Source organism: Melanotaenia boesemani, chromosome 4 (assembly GCF_017639745.1).
Source record: "Melanotaenia boesemani isolate fMelBoe1 chromosome 4, fMelBoe1.pri, whole genome shotgun sequence".
NCBI lineage: Eukaryota > Metazoa > Chordata > Actinopteri > Atheriniformes > Melanotaeniidae > Melanotaenia > Melanotaenia boesemani.
This window is the reverse complement of record NC_055685.1, coordinates 23776893-23798695: the sequence shown is the minus strand read 5'-3', so window position 1 is coordinate 23798695 and position 21803 is coordinate 23776893. Positions and strand designations below refer to the sequence as shown.

At 37.4% G+C, this 21803-nt stretch overlaps 1 protein-coding gene and 1 long non-coding RNA gene across 3 annotated transcripts; one reads left to right on the top strand and one right to left on the bottom strand.

The window, feature by feature from the left end:
* Positions 1-542: 542 nt before the first annotated feature.
* On the bottom strand, positions 543-13891 carry LOC121638469. Its single transcript, XR_006010028.1, has 3 exons — positions 13809-13891; positions 1030-1034; positions 543-554 (listed from the first exon to the last, which is right to left on the bottom strand). It is a non-coding gene; the product is annotated as an uncharacterized LOC121638469 (long non-coding RNA).
* On the top strand, positions 4964-21588 carry pla2g6 (phospholipase A2, group VI (cytosolic, calcium-independent)). 2 transcript variants are annotated; one of them, XM_041983272.1, is made up of 19 exons: positions 4964-5041; positions 5738-5958; positions 6417-6626; positions 10817-10997; positions 11207-11394; positions 11614-11710; positions 11899-12081; positions 12551-12659; positions 14139-14255; positions 14825-14915; positions 15300-15463; positions 15550-15700; positions 16091-16227; positions 16344-16421; positions 17443-17597; positions 17733-17784; positions 18155-18270; positions 18421-18494; positions 20338-21588. In XM_041983272.1, exons 2-19 carry the CDS (start codon positions 5744-5746, stop codon positions 20480-20482), a joined length of 2463 nt encoding a protein of 820 aa, XP_041839206.1. In that variant the 5' UTR covers positions 4964-5041; positions 5738-5743; the 3' UTR covers positions 20483-21588. The 2 variants fall into 2 exon arrangements, with proteins under 2 accessions (XP_041839206.1, XP_041839207.1); XM_041983273.1 differs by lacking the exon at positions 16344-16421 and having other exon boundaries at positions 4966-5041.
* Positions 21589-21803: the final 215 nt, after the last annotated feature.

The following is a 21803-nucleotide window of genomic DNA, read 5'->3' as shown; positions in this document are numbered from 1 at the left end:
ACCATACAAAACAGTTTGTGTGTAACAAAGAGAGAAAAATGTACAGCAGCCTTACTGGATTCACCCATTTCTGTCTGAGATACTAGAGAAAACTAACTACATAAAAATAAATAAATAAATTGTGCTAGTTGCATTTATTTTTTGTTTATAATTGTTTAAATGTGCATGTGCATTTGAACACATGCCCTGAGTACCCTAAGTCATGCATATGCTGGTTTCCAAATCATGTATTACACATGCACATTGATATTGAGTCATTTTTGTCTCCATACAAACCAATTCCTGATTTATAAGGTCTGCTATTCCCTCATGAGTGAACAACATTAAAATGCGCTGAATGAGGGTAGAGATTAATAATGTCAGATAATAAATAGACCCACTTCAGATTTTAAAGTTGTCCAATCTGGTGGTGAACACCTTATGGAACTTGTAAGTGTGTTTAATAGACACCAGGTGGCGCTAAATAGATGTACAAGAGTGAAGTTGGCGAATTGTTGTTTGGCAACTGTCAATAAAACACCAGCAGAGGAAGAAGTTGTTAATTTAAGACATTTCTATAGAGAGAAAATCAACTAAATTTAGTCTCCATAGTTATGGCTTTGCAGTTTATTTTGTAGCCAAGAGACAGGATTGTTGAAAGCGTAGACTAAAACTGGATTACCAATTCAGTAAGACGCTCCAGAAATCCGGAAGCACTTAATCACAAACTGACCAATGACAAGTGAGTACTTTCACTTAACTGTGCTGCGAGCAGGGGTGCACGTCGGGTCTGGAAGAGGTGTGCAACAAGTCTCCATAACAAGCCTTACACAGAAGCCGCGCAAGTATAAATTCCGCTTAACAGCGGAGCTTAGAGGGGGGCTGTGAGCGTAGGGGTGGATGATTGACGTCTATTAAATTCCGAGCTGCTTGTAGCTAAGAGCTAACTGAGCCAACTCAGATCTAACGTGAGCTAACCAACTAACGAAGGTAGGTGGGCTAAAGCTAAGGCGCACTGTTAACCGGCTAAAAACCGCGGTTGTGCTACACGCTCCCTTCTTGCCGCGAATATTGGATATATGTCAATGAAAAGGACACGTCCCTAATTATGCCAAATTTCAGGAATAAATAACATCCAAACGAAGGAGTTAGAAAAAATTGACCCCCCTCACAGTTGTCATGAAGGTAACCTTGACCTATTAATCCTAAAATTATTTTTTGTAGCAGGCTTTAAACATGTTTATTTCTGCTGTGAAGTTGGTCTTTTTAACATGGGGGTCTATGGGGATTTACTCTGTTTTGGAGCAGGCCTCTAGTGGATGAGGGGTGAACTGCAGTTTTTTGCACTTTTCGCATTTTACAGGCGGAGGTTGCCATTTGGGTGTCACCTGCATTTACAATGCAGTCTTATCTTTTCTCCCCTGCAACATAGACAGCCAGTTGCACCTTAAATGAATGTTTTAATCAAAACAAAGTCAAGTACAAACAACTCATGAGAGATATTAGTAGTAGTGCAGTGAGCCTGCAATCTGTCACGTGGCTTTGGTTTCTCTGACAATGGTGAAGACACTCACAAGATGCTAAGAGCTGCTTCGGTTCCTAGATGTTATGTCCCACCTAGATAACATAATCCAATCCAATGTATTTATTTATCTATCCAGAGGCAAAATCGTTCTTTAACAAAACAAAATTAATTTGGTTTTCAGTGTTGGAAACTCCAGGAATTCTTTTTTTTTTTTTTTTTTTTTTTTTTTTGCTGTACTCTAACAATATTTGGTTTAAATTGTTTTAATTTAAATGTACTGTATTTTATTTATCTTTTACTACAAAGCTGAAGACAACACTGACAATTAACACTATTGATGGCCACAGTTTCCCAGTTAGCAGCACAATTGTAAGACCCAGACCCAGATAGATAGATAGATAGATAGATAGATAGATAGATAGATAGATAGATAGATAGACAGATAGACAAACTTTATTATTCCCAAGCTGGGAAATTACAATGTAGCAGCAGCTATGCACACAGAGACAATAACAATACGACCAAATAAAGAGGAAGAATAAACCTATACATATTAAGCAATATAAGATGCTATATAGAATTGTAGAGAAAATGTATAAATAAATGGTATTGATTGTGGTGCAAATAAATATAAGGTGCAGTGAACATATAAAGTGAACAGTGTGTATAAAAAGTAAGTTATGACCAGAATGTTAGCTGTTATTGTACAGTGAGATGGTGTGTGATGGTATGTTTTTGTTGGGAAAATATAAGACCTATATTTCTATATAATTAATGCTTTAAATGACTTGATGAAGAGAAGATTCTTTGGGAATAGCACATCTGTGATATTTCATCCATCCATCCATCTATTTTCTAAACTGCTTAGTCCAATTCGAGGTTGGGGGAAAGCTGGAGCCTAACCCAGCAATTAGCAGGTGAGAGGCAAGGTATACCCTGGAAAGGTCATTGTTTGTTTGGGGTGGGGTTTCTTATGTTTGCCTTAACCCTCTATGGCCCGACCCATGAAATAATAATAAGAAAATAAAAATAAGAAAAGTTTTTTTTTTTAATATGAGGTCTTTATTTGGCCCTTTAACAAAACCTAACAAAAAACTGTTTTGGTGAGAGGATATCTACCATTTATTACCATGTGATAGTTTAAAAATGTCATAATGTGGTTTTCTGCTTCTGGGTATCTATTAGGAGACAGAAGACAAGTATCAGATTGTGTTCAACAGGATTTTGAGCAAAGTTTATACCATAAATTGAAGCAAAATGTCCCAGAAACTGTATGTAACAAATACATCACGTCGGGCTCTTATGGGTTAAATGTACAATCCCCCTGCATTATGGGTTTAGTATGCCATTATTGTCGTAAAAGTCTTGAACACAAAACCAATGAAAAATTGTTTAACATTCAAACTCCACAATTCAGTTTTTTGCCTTCTTACATGTCCGAAAACAACTGTCTGACAAATATAACTTGGTCCTATGAAAATGGGATACAATATGGACAGGTTGCCTGTCCACAGGGCCAGCACAGAACCTGGATAAATATTTGACAATAAAAGGAGTCACGTTTAAAATTGGCACTGCCCTCTAGTGGCCATTGTAATTATAATGAAAAACACTAGGAGGTGATGTACAGTAGTGATGCGCGGGTCGGGTTTTTTCCGACCCGAGGGTCCCGCTCTTTTAAAAAAATTGGACCGCACCAATTGGACTGCACTGATTACCTCATTGAACCTGTCCCAAACCTGTGATTTAGCCATTTGACCCTCCTTCTTCTTTTTAAGGACGTAAACTCCCCAACGAATATTATTCAACACTTCTTCCATCTTTTGTTGCTTGTCTGCTTGGCGCTTTCTGCACGTAGTCTGCGTAGCCTATACACGCCTACGTGGACAATACGTTATAAAATGTGACCTGTGTTTAAATAACTGATAAATATTTTGTCTTTCATATTATAGTAACAAAATGTAGACACTGATTAAGGTCTTTATTTTCAGTTTGACAAAAAATAAAATTAATAGATAGAACTAGATATTTCAGAATAGTAAACCACACCAACCCGCCCCGCAGTGAAGCGAAAATTCTTTGACCCGCCCCAACCCAAACTGTGGGTAACCCGCGGGTTCCGCGGGTTAGGGGGCGGCCCGAGCATCACTAATGTACAGTATTTATTGAGCAGTAATAGATAGATAGTTGTTGCGCTTACCATGCATCAACCAACAAGATACTCCTTTTTCTTTTCCTTGAAAAAATAATAATAAAACAATTTTTTTGTATTAACTGTTTATTACTGTGTGATATGTCAAAATTATTGTAGCACATTATTGTATTATTATAATAATACAATAATTGTATTATCCACCAGGGGGCAGTAAACAAGTATCAGATCGAGTTTTGAGTCAAAACTAGTGATTGAAAGGGTCTCAGAAACTTTATCTATCAAATATGATACATAAGTCATTATACACATGCAAATAACAGGCAGTCTGCACATGTTGCAATTATTGACAGACTCAGCTACCTCCCCCTGAATATTCTTTGACTGTATATGCAACTTGCACAATATGCTTTATTGCACATTGTCTCAGGGACATTTCTGCAGCTAGTCAACTGCATTCATTTGCACACCCCCTTTTTATTTTGTAATTTATCTTGTAATTTACTTTATTTTTAGTGTCTTACCATTGTTTGTTTTTAATTTAGTGTTTTCATTATTATTAATATGTTGTGTGTTTTTAATTTAATTAAATTTTATGTTGTATAATTGACTTTAAGGTGAGAGTTACTAAAAGAAATTTTGTCATGTGAATGCATAATGACATTAAACACTTCTTGAATCTTGGATGCATCTATCATCATGATAATACCTAGTTTCCTTTGAAGATTTGTTGCCATATTTTTGGGATGAAATAAAAATATTTTAAAGTAATCCCCATAAATGCAACTATAATAATGAAATGAGGACAAGGCTACTAATGACTAATCGTGTTTTGTATTTTCTTAAATATCAGTAATTCTGAGATATTTGTATGACACTTATGTCTGTGAAGTAAGAGATGAGCACAGTTGATACTTTTACAAAAGGAACTCTAAACAGTATCTGATATTATCACTGATCATCTCAAAAACATTTAGGATCAGTGTCATGTTAAGGCCGTTTAGTGTTCAAAGTTACTTAATTAATTAATTAATTAATCAATAATAAATAAAATTTCCTTTATCAAAATAAAAACAACTATTTATTCTCGGAAAATTTCTTAATGGTCACTTTATAGAGTAAAGATTAGTTTACATGCGCTGCCGATTTGGTTACTAGATTAGTCTGTCAAAGGTTGTACCCCGCCTCCCTGTGGTACTTTTCATTGTGAATCTGACCCGAGCACACCCGAGTGTCTCCGTTTATTATGTCCCACCCTTTTAACATAGCAAGTACAGCTCTGATTGGACAATCAGACGTCAATCAAGATTTGCAGCAGGGTTGGTTGTAGGGGCGGCTGTTGATGTAGCTATCAGAAGTCAGACAGCGCAGACAGCACCTAACAGGTAAGCTGACTATTTTGATACAAGCAAATGCGATTAACTGTGGTTGGCAGGTACTCGACGCTAATATATTTTTCATCCTGAAATGGCGTAAGTTTTTTTTATATAAATATCTTTATATAGAGAGTAAGAAATAGAGGTGTTTGACGGTAAGAGCTGTCCCCGGGTTTTAGTGCTGGTGTCATGTCATTCTGGATGACTTGAAACTCGTGAATAACATGAATGGAGCCACTTGTTCATCATTTAAACGAGAGGAAGACTTATGAATGTTCAGTTCTACGTAGCAATTGGAAGGTTATGTGTTTAGGGTAAGGGTTAAGGGTTGACAGCTAACCTTAGCGTTGCTAGTTGCAACATCCCTACAACGCATACAATGATATAAAGGAGTTTGTTATTCAGCCACAACATTATTGAAAGGAGCAGTAAAATGCAATATTTAATATATTATACTTGTTGTTCCTCTTTAGTGCTGACATCCTGTCCTGGGGATAAAATAAATAATTCATTAACGTTGACAACAATCCAACAGGCTGTAGCAGAGCAAAGAGACCTGCCCCCCAAAAAAAGAAAGAAAAAAAGGGAAAAAATGGCAGAGCTAAACTTTACTCTTTGTACTGAACTGTTGATACATACATACATACACTGTAGATTGTAATTTAGATAATTTCAGTTATCATTGAGTTATCTCTGTGGTTTTAGGTAACAATGCAGTTCCTTGGCCGGCTGCTGGACACAGTCTCATCGGTGTCAACCCTCTTCACAAACCCTTACCGGGTCAAAGATGTACCGCTGTCCGACTATGGAGGAGGAGGCAAAGAGGTGTTAAAGGAGGAAGGACGCATAGTCTTGTACAAAAACACACAATGTCAGTCATGGGACTGTCTGCTTATGAACCCTGAAACACCGACTATGGTTTGGAGGTCAGTATTGATCACATCCTGTGATGAGTGGGAGAGAAATGTCATTGCATTGCTCCAGAGTTAAAGGTGCAGTGACTTTCACAGTTACCATAAAAGAAACTGAACAGAATTTAAAACCCTTCATCTTGAACTGCTGACCGTTGAGTCATCACTTACAGACTTGAAAAGCAGGCTTAAGAAAAGATAGAATAAGAGTTCCTGAGCTGGCATTATCTTACATCACACTTGGTGAGAAAATTTTGTTGTTAAAATGAGGCGTGTCTTGAGCTGTTTTCAAGAACTTGCAATGTTTTAAAGCTACCTATAGAGTAGAATAGAATGAGCTTTCTTAGAGAAGATAAATAGTTGAAATTTTATGGTTCTTATCTATCAAACTGATCATTTATATATGTATTTTTATACATATGTTATAGTTCATTTAAAATTTCACTATACAGAGTCTGTATAACTGTCTGCAGGTTGTTCCAGGTGTCATCTGAGGAGGATGCCATGAACTGGTTCCCCCAGTATGCCCTTAAACTTCGACCCTTCTATGAGATACTTTCTCTGAAGGCTGAGACTGTGCAGACAATCGTGGACTGCATCCGCAGCCATCCAGACTGGAGCTCGGCCCACATCGCTGTGGAAACAGGCCTGCGAGAGTGTCTTAAACATAACTATGTTCAGAGGTAAAAGGGCAGGGGTTAATTTTAATGCAGTGTTGGCTCTCACAAGGACTGGTCACGTCAAAATCTGTCAGTTATTTTTGATTAGTTGTTTAGCCAATATTACAGCAAACAGTAGTACTTACTGTTTAAAAGGACACATGCAGATCTTGTAGTGCTTAATAATACTAAACTTAAACATATTTATTTTTGTGTTGTGGCAGATGTTCTGCCACGTTAACCCACTTTATTTCTAAATAGTTAAACGCAGAAAGGGTTATTACATGCTAACCTCTTCAACAGAGACATGACTTGTAAGCAGTCGGCATGTGAGTTGAAGCTAAGTACATGCAGTGCTATAAATAATGTATTACTGATTTATGACAACAGAAAACACTAAACTGTCAATTTGTAGCCTGTTAGCTACAAACTAGCAATTAGCTTTTCCTTCATTTCCCAAATGAATAAGCCATTTTTCATGCATCACTTAGTTGATAATGTTGTCATCTTCTAGGAAAGAGTCACATAGTCATCATCTGAAAATGTTTAACTCTTAACATTCCAAGCCATTTTTATCTGTTTTTGGTTTAGCTGTTTTTTTGTCTTGTTTTGTCTCGTATTTTTTATGTTAAATGCATGTAAAATCTCAACTCTTATAAGTACAATCAACATACAGATATTATTTGTTTCTGGACAGCCTCAGTTGTCAGGTAACAAGTCTAAAATGATGTAAAATGAATGTATCAAAAGATATAGCAGCATAAAGCCCAACCAAAAAAACAAAAAAAAAAAACATAATTTATTACTAACAGTATTTTATAAAAATAACACAGATCAACACCGACCAAACTTTTTTTTCATCTGCATATCATTTTCTCAAGTCTTGGTTTTCAGAACAAATATGTTGGCATTAAAACAAACGCACAACAGAAACGATTTACTTTAGGGATGTAACGATATGGAAATTTTGATATCTCGATTATAGTGACCAAATTATCACTGTTATATATACGATATTATCTTGATATTTTGATATGTTACACTAGGGATGTAACGATTACCGATGTTAATTAAAAAGGGGCAAGGGATTGGCATAGCAACAGAAATATTTATTTTCAATTAATCAAATATGTAAACAAATTACAGGAATCAGCTTATTTGTCCGGTGCATTTTAATAATCAGCTAAATATGTAAACATATTGAACGTAATGAACAGTGATGCTAATGTATGGTACACTAGCTCCACTTCCTCTGGTCCAGAGGTCAGAGGTTGCAGCAAAAAAAGTGCCGTCACTTAGACTTCATTACATTAGCTCTGACCTTATTACATAACTTGGGAATTTGTGTTTTGGAGAATAAAGTGCGTGATGGCATTTTTGTATTGTGGCACGGCTAATTTCATCAGCCTCAAAGAACCTGGCCTCTCAACAATTCTGAATGGCATCATGTCTTTGGCGATGAAGTTTGAAATGGCAGCAGTGAGATATTGTGCATTCCTAGGTTCAGGTGCATAAGCTGATTTGATCAAATGTTTGTGACATTGTGCCTGAATCAGTACTTGAGCTTGGTTGGCTAGCAGCTTTCCCTTTCTGTAAAAAAAAAATAAATAAAATGAAGTAAATTAGAATTATTTTAGATGCTGACATTCCATTACATGGTTTGATTTGATTTATTCATTAGCATGAGAGGAAAAAATATATATATAAAAAAGCACAATGCAACAGTTGAACAAAAAAACAAACATATATTCAATAGAAGAAACATTTTACAAATGTGCAGGCGAAACCAAAAAAACCCCTATGGGTAATGGTTTTTATTACACCGAATAATTTACACATTATAAGTGTGAATGTGAGTGAGATGAGTGAATTTATGGGAAAAGGAGTGCATATTCACATGTGTGAGAGACTGAGGTCAAGACTGTGTGCCAGTGAAGGCAAAGCAAGGCAATTTTATTTGTATAGCACAAATAAACTATCTGAACCTAACACAGTAGCGTTTTGTGCTGTTTCCTTGAGTTTATATTATAGAAAACATAACTGGCCATCTGTATCAACTCTATCTCGCCATTATAAATAACCATAATCACAGTGTTCTTGTATGTTTACATTACGTTACGTAGGTCTATGTTCTTTCGGCTCCGCTTGGTAAGTTTTGTTGTGAAACAATATAGCTGCTAACGTTATTAGCTAGTAGCTACTTAGAAGGCAAAGGCAAATTTATTTGTATAGCACATTTCATGTATAAGACCATTCAAAGTGCTTTACATAAAACATTACAGCAGGGTGCAGAAAGCAATACAAGTGCATTAAAAAAAATAAAAAATAAATAAAGATTAAAAGAAATGCAATTAATGAAATAAAAGCAGAAGGAATATGCTAAAATAAAATAGATAAAATGTAAGAAATAAAGTTAAAGACAATAATAAAACATGATTTCAGCTTAAAAGAACCAGATGTAGATTTTGACTTCTAAATAAAAACTATTGAAATGCAGCAGAGAACAGGTGGGTCTTTAACCTGGATTTAAATAATCTGAGTGTTTCAACTGATCTGAGGCTTTCTGGGAGTTTGTTCCAGACATGTGGAGCATAGAAGCTGAATGCAGCTTCTCCATGTCTGGTTCTGACTCTGGGAACTGATAAGAAACTGGAACCAGATGACCTGAGGGTTCTGGCAGGTTCATAATGGGTCAAGAGGTCACTGAAGTATTTTGGTCCTAAACCATTCAGAGCTTTATAGACCAGCAGCAGAACTTTAAGATATATTCTCTGACGAAGATCTCGGACTCAGAGAATAACGTTATCTCATACTAGGAGACTCAAAACGAAACCTAATTGCTGTTTAGGAGGACATATATGGCTTAAATGTTCGGTATATGTCATTAAAAAGTTACACGTAGTATGACAATCTCTGTAAAACTTAAAAACCTGACGTTTGCTTGCCTTGCATCAGCTGTAAGGTTGTGGATGATGGTCTCGCAGATGGCTCGGATTTGTAGTGTTGCTGCCCTTTGTAGCAACTTCTTTTTTGCATGCTCTGCAGACCAGATAGTTGTCTTAGAGCAGCTGTCCCTCGGCATTTTTTTAAATATCCAAAGTAGGCCCAGACCTCAGAATTAGTCCTTTTACTTGGGTGGAAAATGTCGAGTGTGCTACCCCTTTCCGCCATGCTCATTCTGTGTTAAAGTGTCGTTACAAGCTACAAGCTGTAAAAATTCACTGAGATTTACCGTTTTTTGCTATTTACAGTATTTACTTACAATCTTTACAAAACCAACTCCAACTCAATTTGTTTTTGGCACCACTGTGCATCAAAAATGTCTTCTTCACTTAATTCCAGCTGTAAAGGACCATTATTATTGCTCTTCTTTGACAGACAAATAACTTTATTGTCACTTTGACTTTTGGCTGCTCTTGATTGGATATTATCATCAATTGGTCGAAAGTTTGACAGTGTGGCTTTATCATAATTTACAGGTCAAATTAGAGGTCTTTCTGCAACAATGTGGTGATAGTGATCTTTTTTTTTATCAGGAAAATGTGATAAAAATTTGTGTTATCATGGATCACTCATTGTGGATTTATTATATAGAGTCTCCATATAAACACTACATTTTGTGACTGGATTGTAAACCTCCTGGACATCATGTAAATACCTGGAAAATGTCCATAGATCACCTCAAGGGTAAGCTTTCAATCACCACTTACCCCACAGTTAAAGCTACCATAACACCACCATTACTGATAGTTGACCATAGAAAATGTAGTGCTTGGGGGTGCTGGTGATCTAGCTAGTTTTAAGAGTTAACATAAGAAACGCAATGTGGTAATATCTAAAACATTATTCAAAGCTGAATTTGATCCTATCTTCAATTATAAAGCTTCCAGTTTTGTTATTGAAATGTCTGGATTGGAGTGGTTAGTGTGTTTTAAGCAGACAAACCAGAAATGCCTTGCAGAGCATTCCCTGTTAAACCTGTTTTACCAAACTATAGCAACAAAAGCTTACAAAAACAGGAAAAGCTCAACTAACCAGCTTTCACAGTCTGCTGGTATAATGGGAACCTTATGTCTGTCAAAATGGCACGAAATTATTTCAGATCTTGCTCTTGTGCTTAAAAAAACATTGTCAGTGTGAAACTATGCATAGATTCCTTCACTTTGCTGTGCTGAGACAGATTAAGAAATAAGCTAATATTTTCCTGCCTTCAGTCAGATCAATGCTCAGGATGCATCAGGTCAGACGCCGTTGCACCTGGCTTGCAAGAGCGGTGACTTGGTGTGTGTGAAGGAACTGCTGGAGGAAAGCCAGGCCCGCACCGATATCAAAGACCACAGTGGAGAAACACCTATTCACTACGCCTCCAAGCAGGATTCTCCTGTCATCATCCAGGTGAGATTCTGAATCTGGGTCAGCTCTGACTCATGTACAAACTGAGGCTGATTTGCTGTGGTTTTTCCTCGTTCAGCAAAGTTAATGTGTCTCTACATGGTGAACTTGTGATTTGATAGAAAACAGTGGATCACTGTCTTTTAGATCCAGTATTACCATGATCTCACTCCTCTCCTCCCTCCTCATCACACTGTCCTCTCCCCATCCAGGCAATGTGCTCACGGTTGTGCTCAGGGGTGAATGAGCTGAACAACAACGGAGAGACGCCCCTTCATGTGGCCTGCCGTTTGGGACGTGTTGAAAACGTTAAAGCCCTGCTTGTGGGTGGGGCCAAGTGTGATGTCATTGGTAATAAAGGATACCCTATCCACACTGCCATGAAGTATAGTGAAAAAGGGTGAGTGGGAAGATGGATGAAGACAAAAACTTTACAGAATGGATTGTTTTTGTTGCCATATAAAACATCCATACAAACAACAAACAAGAAACAGGTTTTGCCTCTCTGACTTGCTTCTTTTTCAATATCCCTTTTGTTAGATGTCAGCCTGTAGATCAATAAGTCAATATGCCCATGCTGTATACTGTGATGATGGTTATATTTGTGTTTGTCTGTCAGATGTGTGGAAGAGATCCTCAAAGCAGACCCGAGTCAGCTCCAAGCTGAGGACTCTGTGTATGGAGGGACACCCCTCCACTGGACCAAAACTGCTGAGGTTACAAATACCACATTATACAGAGACGTTCCAACAACATATTTACATTGTGACTGCACACATTCAGACAATCCACATGCTAAAACACAAATAGATGTTTTTCTTTTTGAGAATCAAGATTATCATACTTATAAGTGGACTCTGAAACTAACTTCCTGTCTGCTGTTTGTTTGGTTTCCCTGTACCAGATGTGCCGTTTGCTACTTGACCATAGCTGTGAAGTGAACTACCTCAGTAAGACAGGAGAGAGTCCCCTGCATATTTTGACTAAGAAACACCGTTTTGAAGCATCCATGGTGTTACTCACTCATGGGGCAGATGCCAACTTGAAGGGTCAGGATGGAAACACAGCCCTTCACCTAGCTATGAAGGTGTGTATAAGACGTGTAGTTTGGATGATCTTTCAGTTTTTTTTTTATTTTGTAATCCATATGTTTATGAAATGAAAGAGAAATATTTGTGAACTCTACAAATAATAGACTATTATCAATATCTTTAAGTGGATGGATCACGGTATTGACATATTAACAAGAAGGAGGAAGGAGTTTTTTGTTTAGTTTAGTTTAGTTTTTTGTTGTTGTTTATAAATTGCAGCCTTTTCAGAATCAGGTTGCACCATACATGCAAGGATAATCTGTACAAGGCTGCTTCTTTGTAATGGAGGAAAACATTACAAGCAATTACATGTTTTAACACTTTTTTCCACAGAAAAAAAATATTTTTATAATATTTTTTTAAAATCAGTGCTGTACAATTCTTTCTTTAAAGTAAGTGTACCATAGTTGTGCTGTTGTAATTGTCACATGGGTACATTTCACAGTGGTGACTTTCTTCTTGTAGATGGATCACATAGATTTGATCAAAGCTCTGATTGTTTTTGGGGCTGATGTGGAAATCCACAATGACCTGGGAGAAACACCAGGACTCATCGCTGCACGCACTAGCAAAGGTAAGAGAGAGGCAGGGAAGAGCAGGAACTACTGCAAGTTTGAGTTTGGACAGTGAATTAACAGCAAATGTTTGATTTTTACTGAGTCATGCTCAAAAGTGTGTTTCGTTGTATATGGCTGGGATCTGCATGGAAACTGGTGCGAAACAACTCATTTTATAACTGTACATGATTATTAACTTTAAGCTATATGATGAATGTATTACATCTTGTTTCAAAGCAACTAAAACACTGAGCTGAGACTCTATAGAGGCATGTTATTTTTTTTAGCACTACAATTACCTCACAATGTTAGACTCATCCTAAATTAAACTCAGTAGATGAGTTAAAAAAAATAGGAAAGTTCCCTTACAACTCAGTTTATCTGGCATTGGATTATATTTATAATTTGTATTCTGTTTTGGCTGAGAGTGTGTGTATAAACCAGGGTCCTACAGATGTGCAGTGCTGCAGGTTTTGAATGTTTTCCTGCTCCAGTACACCTGATTGAAATGAATGAGTCACTGAGAAGAACTTGATAAGTTCTTGGATGCATTTAAAGTGAATCAGGTGTGTTAGAGCAGAAAGACCTATAAAACCTCCAGGACTGCAGCTCACAAGGACTGAACTACCCCTGGTTTAAATAAATCCCAAACTGTATAATAATGAGCCTTGAAGGTCCAGTGCAGTGTAGCGTCAAAAACTGCAGGTTGCAACCAGCTGATTTTATCCGGCCATACTTTCCTTTTCAACTGTGGAAGAAAATCCATGTGTCCATGAAAACATAAAAGGGTTCCCGTAGAGCCAGAGTTTGGTTGTTCCTTTAAATTATAACAGCGCAACATGGCGGAGGGCGAGAGAAAGAGCCTTCTGCTCGTTCTAAAGTAAAGAAAATGCGACTATTCTATTTTTTTTTTACTCTTGAAAACCTTTAACATAGTAATTCAAATCACGCAACATGTGTAGCTAAATGCAGGATGCTACACTCTCATCAGGGTCCTCAAGGGCATCTGTCCTGCAGGTTTTAGATGTTTCTGTTCTTCAACGCACCTGATTAAAATGGATCATTGTGTAAAACTTGACAACAAGCTGTTCGATCCATTTAATTTGACTCAGGTGTGTTAGAGCACGAAAGCATCTATAAGCTGAGGGATAGTGAACCTTGAGGACTTATAAAGATTTCACTTTGATTTTCAAGGGTTATTCCTGAATTAGACTTATTGTCAGTCCTCTGTTTACTCATGAAGAAACTCTGAAAGCATCTTTCTTGGTGCAGAAATGGTGGTAATGAATTTCCTGTTATATATTGATTTATTTTTTTATTGCATGATAATTGCTAATGGCTTGCTTGTCTTCTCGCTTTCTCTTTTGCTCCTCTCTATCTGCTACGTATCCCTCCATCTCAATCTCTCTCTCTTTTCTTTGCTGTTTGTGGTTCATGTGCATGCCTAACATGTTCGTTTGTGTGTGTGTGTGTGTGTGTTTGTATTAACATGAAAGGTCCTAATAGAAAGATACTGCTGGACATGCTGTGTAGTGTAGGAGTTCAGCGTTGCCATCCTCCCTCCCCTGGCAGTCCTCCTCCCATCTCCAACAAGACCAGGCCTCAAGGCATAGGTAACAACATCGTCCCTCAGCTCATCCTTCCATCCGCTGCCACTGTTTTACCTTTCTTCCACTTGGGTTTAATCTTTGCGGAAGTGTTTTTTTTTTCCTATAACAACATAGCTATTTTAGATAAAACTGTTCAATTTGCACTGTTACAAAATCTTCTCAAATCATCTTAAATATGCTTTTTAATTAAATGCTTATATAACAAACACATGAATGTTTTGTCAGCAGGGTGAAGACTGCTGCTCTGTTTGAGTAAAATGAATAAATTAATCTTTAGGGATAAAAGGACCATCTTTCTTTTTCTTTGGCTTAGAAGAATATGAGGCAGCATTCCTGTGTTTCCATGGATTTTTCGGCAGCGTTTCTGCAGTGATAGTGTGACAGACAGAATAAAGCAAATTTTGTATATTTTTGTATACATTCCCTGTCAGGTAAAACATGATTAGAGACCATTTGTAAAAATCTTACAGCTTGCAGGAGACCCAGCATCCTCTTTCCTTCTCTGTCCTTTATAAATGAATTTGATGCCATGTGTTTGTTTTCTATTAATAACTTTTGTGGTTGGCCTTCAGGGTTTGACGATATCATGTATGTGGGGGCTGCAATGGGTGCAATTAACCGAGGCCTAACAGAAATTGATAGCCCTAAAATGGAGAAAAGAAAGTGAGTATGGGGACATTGTTAGGAGAGAATATGCTCATATAAAGAATATTATGTACTTTCTGTATTTGTTGATGAGAGAACTATTTAAAAAATTGGTGAAAACAAAAATATGTAAAGAACAGCAATCTATTAGAATAACTTGGTATTTAGTTTTTGTTATTTTCATTGATGGATTGAAATGGGAAGGTCTTGTTTATTTTTAAAATAATAAATATGAGTCATTCCCTTTCATAATCCAAATAACCTACATAGGACAGATTTATCAACCAGGAAGCCTTGATGATTTTATTTATAGTTCTGATTAGATGATTTTTGCTTTTTTTTGGAAACATAAGCTTCCTTGATCTGAAAATTCTTCCTCGTCTTGTCATGTCCCTCCTACAGGATGGACAGGCTGCTGTGTCTGGATGGTGGGGGTATTAAAGGCCTGGTGTTGATCCAGATGTTGATCGCTCTGGAGAGAGAGGCGGGTCGACCCACCAGAGAGCTGTTCGACTGGATAGCTGGCACAAGCACGGGAGGAATCCTCGCTCTTGCCATAATCCATGGTGTGTTTTCTTTTGGTTTTAAACTTGAACATGTTTTTGTAATGTGCCCTCAGATCAATGATGACATTGTGTTTTTTTACATGCAGGGAAGTCCATGGAGTACTTACGCTGCTTATACTTCAGGATGAAAGAGCAAGTATTCAAAGGGTCAAGACCTTATGAAACAATGCCACTGGAGGATTTCCTCAAGAACGAATTTGGAGAAAACACTAAAATGACAGACATCCAGTACCCGAGGTAGAAGTTAATGTCAAAATATTTCCTTATGGAAGAGGCAGAAAACAGTTCACTTGAAATATTTGGTATTCAGTCAGAGGTTCTTTATTTGTAGTACTTTTTTACTTTCCAATATTTCTGCCCCATTTATTGTCTGCTGTTTTGCTGCGATTGTTTCCCCTTTAGAAAGTTTTAGCTGCTATGCTAATTTAGTGAACATCTTACTTTTTTTTTTGGTCCACAGTACCTCAAAAGAAGAAAAAAATAAATAAAAAGACGGAGCTGCTTAAAAATCTTTGCATTTATTTTCAAGTTTTAAAGACATTTTATTTGTGAACACAAATGCTGACGAATCCACTTTAATTTAGCCTATTTCTCTCCAGTTATGTGATGTTACTTTTCTTTGCACAGGGTGATGGTGACCAGTGTCTTAGCTGACAGACATCCAGGCGAGCTACACATCTTCAGGAACTACAACCCCCCATCCGTCCGCAGAGAGCCCCCATACACCACTGCTGCCACCTTTATGCCTCTTACTATCCCACAGGGTAATTCAAAATGACCAAGCAAATCTTTTAGCCTTCTGTAGACGTCCTTGGATGTAAACGTCTGTGTATTAGAGGAAAAGTGAAGTGCAAACTTGCCAGTCATGTTATTGTTACAGGATGGGAGGATGAGGATGTGTTGATAGTAGGATACACAGAAGAGCCACCCAGAAAGCGTAGGAAGGTGACAGATGAAGGTGTGTGGACGTTTGAGTGCATTTCCATACAGACGGAAGTCTTGAAAAAACTAATCACCTCTAAAGAAGACTGTTGAGGATATTAAATCTGTATAAATCTTTCTGACATCAGCACTGAGGGTCAGGTGGAACATGTTTTAGCAGCTGATTGTTGGCTTTATAACACTAGATGAAAAGTAAAATTATTAAAGAATCTTTTCAATTAAATGTCAGTCAGCACTATCAGCTTTAACGAAGGATGTCATCACTATGGGCTAACATGCAGAATTATTGGTTCAGAGCTGTTGTTAGAAAGAGACTGAATCCTCTGGTGTCTCTGTCAGACTTGCACTACTAGTCAGATGTTTCCCATTAGATTTATTGGAAAAGCGTAAAAAACATTTTAAGCTGCTTAATACATCCATCTGCTTCTCGCTACTAACATGAGTCTTGGCTGCATTAATTACATAAGTAAAACTTTGATTTATTTTTGCTGCAGAGAAGTACTGACATATGTGTAATAATAAATTATTCTTCACTAGACTGTTTCTACAGATTTTCATCATAATTTTATTTGTTCTAAATTCTGACCAAATAAAATTAATACATAATCAAAGGTTCATTATGTACAACAGGATGTAGGGAAATTTTACGGCATAATTAGCGAATTGCAGTCCCCCAGCTTTGCCTGTCATCTCGAGTTTGAAGGAAAAATAATAACGGCCATTAAAATCATAAAACACCTGTTGACATGTCCTTTCTGCAACGTGGTATAGTTGCAAGGACAGGGATTTTTTTTTTTTAATAAATAGCTTATTTTAAGTTAACAAGAAAGGAAAAACTAGAATATTTTCATGTAATCCTACACTGGTGGTGCTGGTGGAGGGGCATAGTTATGAATACTGTATTGCACTTGTTAAAATCGATCAACCTAAATGTTTCACACTGGAATCTGAACTAAAGTTCTTTTTTTGCAATGAAACTTCAAACCTTTGCTCAGACTCACATTGTTGACCCATTTAAACCTTTGTCTTTATGTCAGAACAACTGGTGTGGAGAGCCGCTCGCTCCAGTGGTGCTGCTCCTACCTACTTCCGACCAATGGGTCGCTTTCTGGATGGAGGGCTGCTGGCGAATAACCCAACACTAGACGCCATGACAGAGATCCACCAATACAACAAGGGCTTAAAGGCTGAGGTTGGTACATCCACTATTGCATCCCAGTTTCATTTATTTAATTTCTTCCAACAAGTTAATTCTCTGCTAATGCAGTTGTATTTATAAGTATTTCATTTATCTTACTGTTGCTTTTTTTTTCCTTCTGTCTGTCAGGGCTATCAGAAGGACACCAATAAGTTGGGTATAGTCGTCTCTCTTGGTACAGGTGGGTCCCTCACCAAATGAAGCATCAGGATCTGTTTGTAATACTGAAAGTTTTTTGCATCCTTCCCTGAATTAGTTTGCACACATGAATGCACACATTGTCCATGTCAGCTATCTTTACACTGTATGTAATAAATGTTACAAAAGGAACTTGAATTTATAATTATATATAACAAATACAATCTACAGTTGGAGATGACATTATGCTGCTGTGAGTGGAATGATTTATTTGTCGGATACTGTATAACTGTTAAGTAATGCAACTAAAGTTAGAATCAAGGAAGCTGCTCTTCTCTTTTCTGTGCTGATGACAACTTTGAATTTCCTCACAGGTGTTTCATGTTTTGAATTGTCTACCTGTGTGTTTCCAGGTAAACCCCCTCAGGTGGTGGTGAACTCTGTGGATGTTTTCCGTCCCTCCAACCCTCTGGAGCTGGCCAAGTCTTTTGTAGGAGCAAAGGAGCTGGGCAAAATGCTGGTAGATTGTGTGAGTGCACTTCTTTTTGGATTAAAATAGTTGCCTCTCACTTTTTAATCTCAGTGTCATATAATTTTGTTCTTGATAGCATACAAACAAAGTTCTTGCATGATTTATATTTGCTTCATCTTTCTGACACTGGTCTCTCTGACTGGGCAGTGTACAGACTCTGACGGCTGTGCAGTGGACAGGGCCAGAGCCTGGTGTGAAATGATCGACACCATCTACCACAGGTCAGCTGGTGTTAGGCATGATCTTGTTTTCCCTTCCATTGAGGTGCTATAACTCAAATTATTTATCATGTTAAATGACAAAAAAGATATTTGTCTGCTTTTTGTGTGTTTGATGAGGTTCAGAAAACAGGACTACAAAAGCAGAGGAGCATGGTAACACACTGAGTCCGAAAACAGATGTGGCGTCTTGAAAATGACCAGATTAAACAAAGCATATCTGCAGTTTTATCACATAACTCACTAAAAGACATGGTACTTATAATCTACAGCCATTACCTAGAAATCTCTCTTATTTATAGACTAATCCAGGCAAATACCGGAGGTAGACTGTCTGCCATTTTTGCAGTAGTGCTTGTGTGTCTGTCAAAAGTAATTATGAAGAGAATCGGATAACTTTCTTAAGACTGTGAATTACTTCTTAACAATGTCAAGAAAATCTGGGAGGACTTGCACAGTTCTTAGTTGCTCTATAACAGCAGTGGAAAACTTCTGTTGTGAAAAAAAAACTGAGTGTGAAGAAAACAGAGCTTTAATTCACAAAGATTGCTCCTGTCTGAGCCCTCTTGGGTTACACAGATTCCCTGGGTGGGCAGACAGGGATGTTTGATAGGAGTGGGTCAAGAATATTACCACAACGGATTTTATTCCCAGCAACAACAGCAGGGTAAGTTTCAGTGAAAAGTTGTCAATCTGACACTAAATTCTGCATTTCCATGTTGCTGTCAAGCTTAACATGGCGCAGTAAGTCATGATTATTATGCCAGTTATTGCAAATGGACTAAGAGGCAAGGGCCTGCCCTGCTGCTGAGAGGAAATGACTCATTTGGGAGATATTGCGAAATGTTACTAAGCGTAGACCTGACATACAAGGGAGAAAACATGAACTTTAGTTCTAACCTAACAGATTATTGTAAAATTTGGCATTATTGAAATTTGCGTGATATGTTTTATTGTTAGAACATGAAACATGAAATGTGTGTTTTCATCTTTGAATGTGGAAACTGTGCATACAGCAGATCAGAAAAATGTCTAATTTACAAAACCTGAAGAAGTTGTATTTCATGCTGGGCTGAGACATGGAGAGATTCTGCTCTTACACTTTGGATGCTGTGATGATCATGTTGAAGTATGACCCTTAAATCAGACTTGGTAACTTTATTCTCCCTGTGGGTCATGTAAAAAAATTTTTTTTCTAATTTTCAGAAGACTGCTATGAAATTGGCGTAACCAGTGGTAGATGTTAGTCAGGAGCAACACACACATGGACGCATTGTGTCACTGTGTGCAGGCATGTGACATTCCCAGTTGCTCATAACCTATCTGAGAGACATGGGTTTGCATTTTGTTGCTCATCACAAGCTGATTGGTGATTGATGAAATAAACAAATAAATATTTAATGTATTAGGATCATTGGTCTGCAGTGATGGACTACAACTAAACAATCTATTGTAACCGATGCCTAACTAACACAAAAACAAAATAACTTCAAGATTGACAGATAATTTGTCTGCATCGGTAACTGTGGGCCACTGCCCAATGTCACCAGTCCAGAGACATTCTGCTGTCAGTGGCAGCAGATACGAGGTTTCTCCATGCTGCTGTCTGGTTAGCGGTACAGCTGTATCACACAAAAGCACAAATGCAAATAAACTGTTTAATATTTATCATTTGACTAAATTTTTCTGTTTGAATGGGAATAATAACACAAGATTATGTACACTCTTTCATTCAAACCCTGTTCTATACTTAGTATTTACTTAGATGTATACTTTTCCATTTTTTTCCAGGTATTATTTGTAATGGACTGAAACTTTACAAATAACATATTTGTGTTTTGTGCAGGCTGAGTCCTCAGCTGTCTCAGGAGGTGATGCTGGACGAGGTGAGCGACGCGGTTCTGGTGGACATGCTGTGGGAAACCCAGATGTACCTGTATGAGAAGAGGGAGGTCCTCCAGTCTTTAGCAAAAACACTACTGGACAACTAAAAGTGCAAGTAAATCACAGCAGCGCTGCAAGAATGAACTATTAAGTGGAGGAGATACTAAGATTCATGAGCCAAGTGGCCGCTTGACATGTCTGCCTTGATTTGATGTTTTTTTTTTTTTTTTTTTTTTTTTTTTTTTTATATAAATAAATAACAGTGACCTCAATATTTAAACTTAAATGAGTGTTCAGTAGCAGATGTTTGAAACATGGGCACTAAAAACTAGCACAGGAAATGGCTTAATACTGATTTATTGAAAGGTCAGGCTATGTAGCATCATGCGACCCTACCACTGATATTTTCTCTGCTGTGTTTATCGGGTGTGATGTTTGTTTTTAACCCTTTGAAGCACAATTTGTAGAGCTTTCCCTTCTTTGACCTCTGCACACAGTAGGACATGTCAAAGAAAGTGAAACTGAAATGAACTGAAGTAGCACACATGCTCACTGTAACAGTGTTAGCTAACCGTCATCCTCCTCTTTACTGTGTTGGGATACTTTTGAAGTTCCCAGTTTAGTGGAATAAAACTGTAACTCTGCCCTTTGTTCCTTCTTCCCGTGTCTCTACTTTTTCACCAAAGCAACCACAAAGCCACTTAATATCGACATTGTCTCGAAGGCCATTGGATCAAAGGGAACCCTCCAGTACCAGTAAATCTGTGTCACTCTGTAGTGCCGCTTGGATGAAGATGATGATAATGAAGAGCCTGTGCTGCCTTGTTTCTGTACCATTTCCTTCCTTCTTTCTGCAGCTTGTTAAAACCTTTCTAAATTATTTATACTGACTTTAAAAACTATACGTAGCCTGACAAATAACATGCACATTCCCCACTGTTGCACTTCAGTGTTTGTAACTGTTTTTTGTCTTGAGCCTGTATTTATCATGTATTGTTATAACTGGAGCGATGAAGGTTTAGCGTTGTCGGTTGTCAACCTAACTTGAAGAACAAATGAACCTGAGACCTGCTGCTACTTTCGCTATACGAACAAGCAGCCAGTTTTTATTTCTATTTTTATTTTATTTTACTTTTTTTTGTATTTGACTTAATAACTGATGTGTATAATAGTATAGCAATAAATGAACTATTTACACAAAGATTGTACTAAACTTGATGAAAGCATGTTTCTATTGTTGGTGAATTCCTACTGTGTTAATAGTAAAATAACTTGGTCTTCCCAACACCATGAACATATTTGAATATATATTTTTATGAGCTGATTTGTGATTTGTGGTGATGTGGCATATCCTTATTTCTACAGTCACTGCTGTTGGTGCTTGATACATTACACTACAATATATTTAGGGTATAATTAAATCAAAGG

Coding starts and splice junctions, on each gene's coding strand:
- pla2g6 (XM_041983272.1), top strand. CDS start 5,744: ATGCAGTTCCTTGGCCGGCTGCTGGACACAGTCTCATCGGTGTCAACC. Junction 5,959..6,416: donor ACACCGACTATGGTTTGGAG/GTCAGTATTGAT, acceptor AACTGTCTGCAG/GTTGTTCCAGGTGTCATCTG. Junction 18,495..20,337: donor ATCGACACCATCTACCACAG/GTCAGCTGGTGT, acceptor TGTTTTGTGCAG/GCTGAGTCCTCAGCTGTCTC.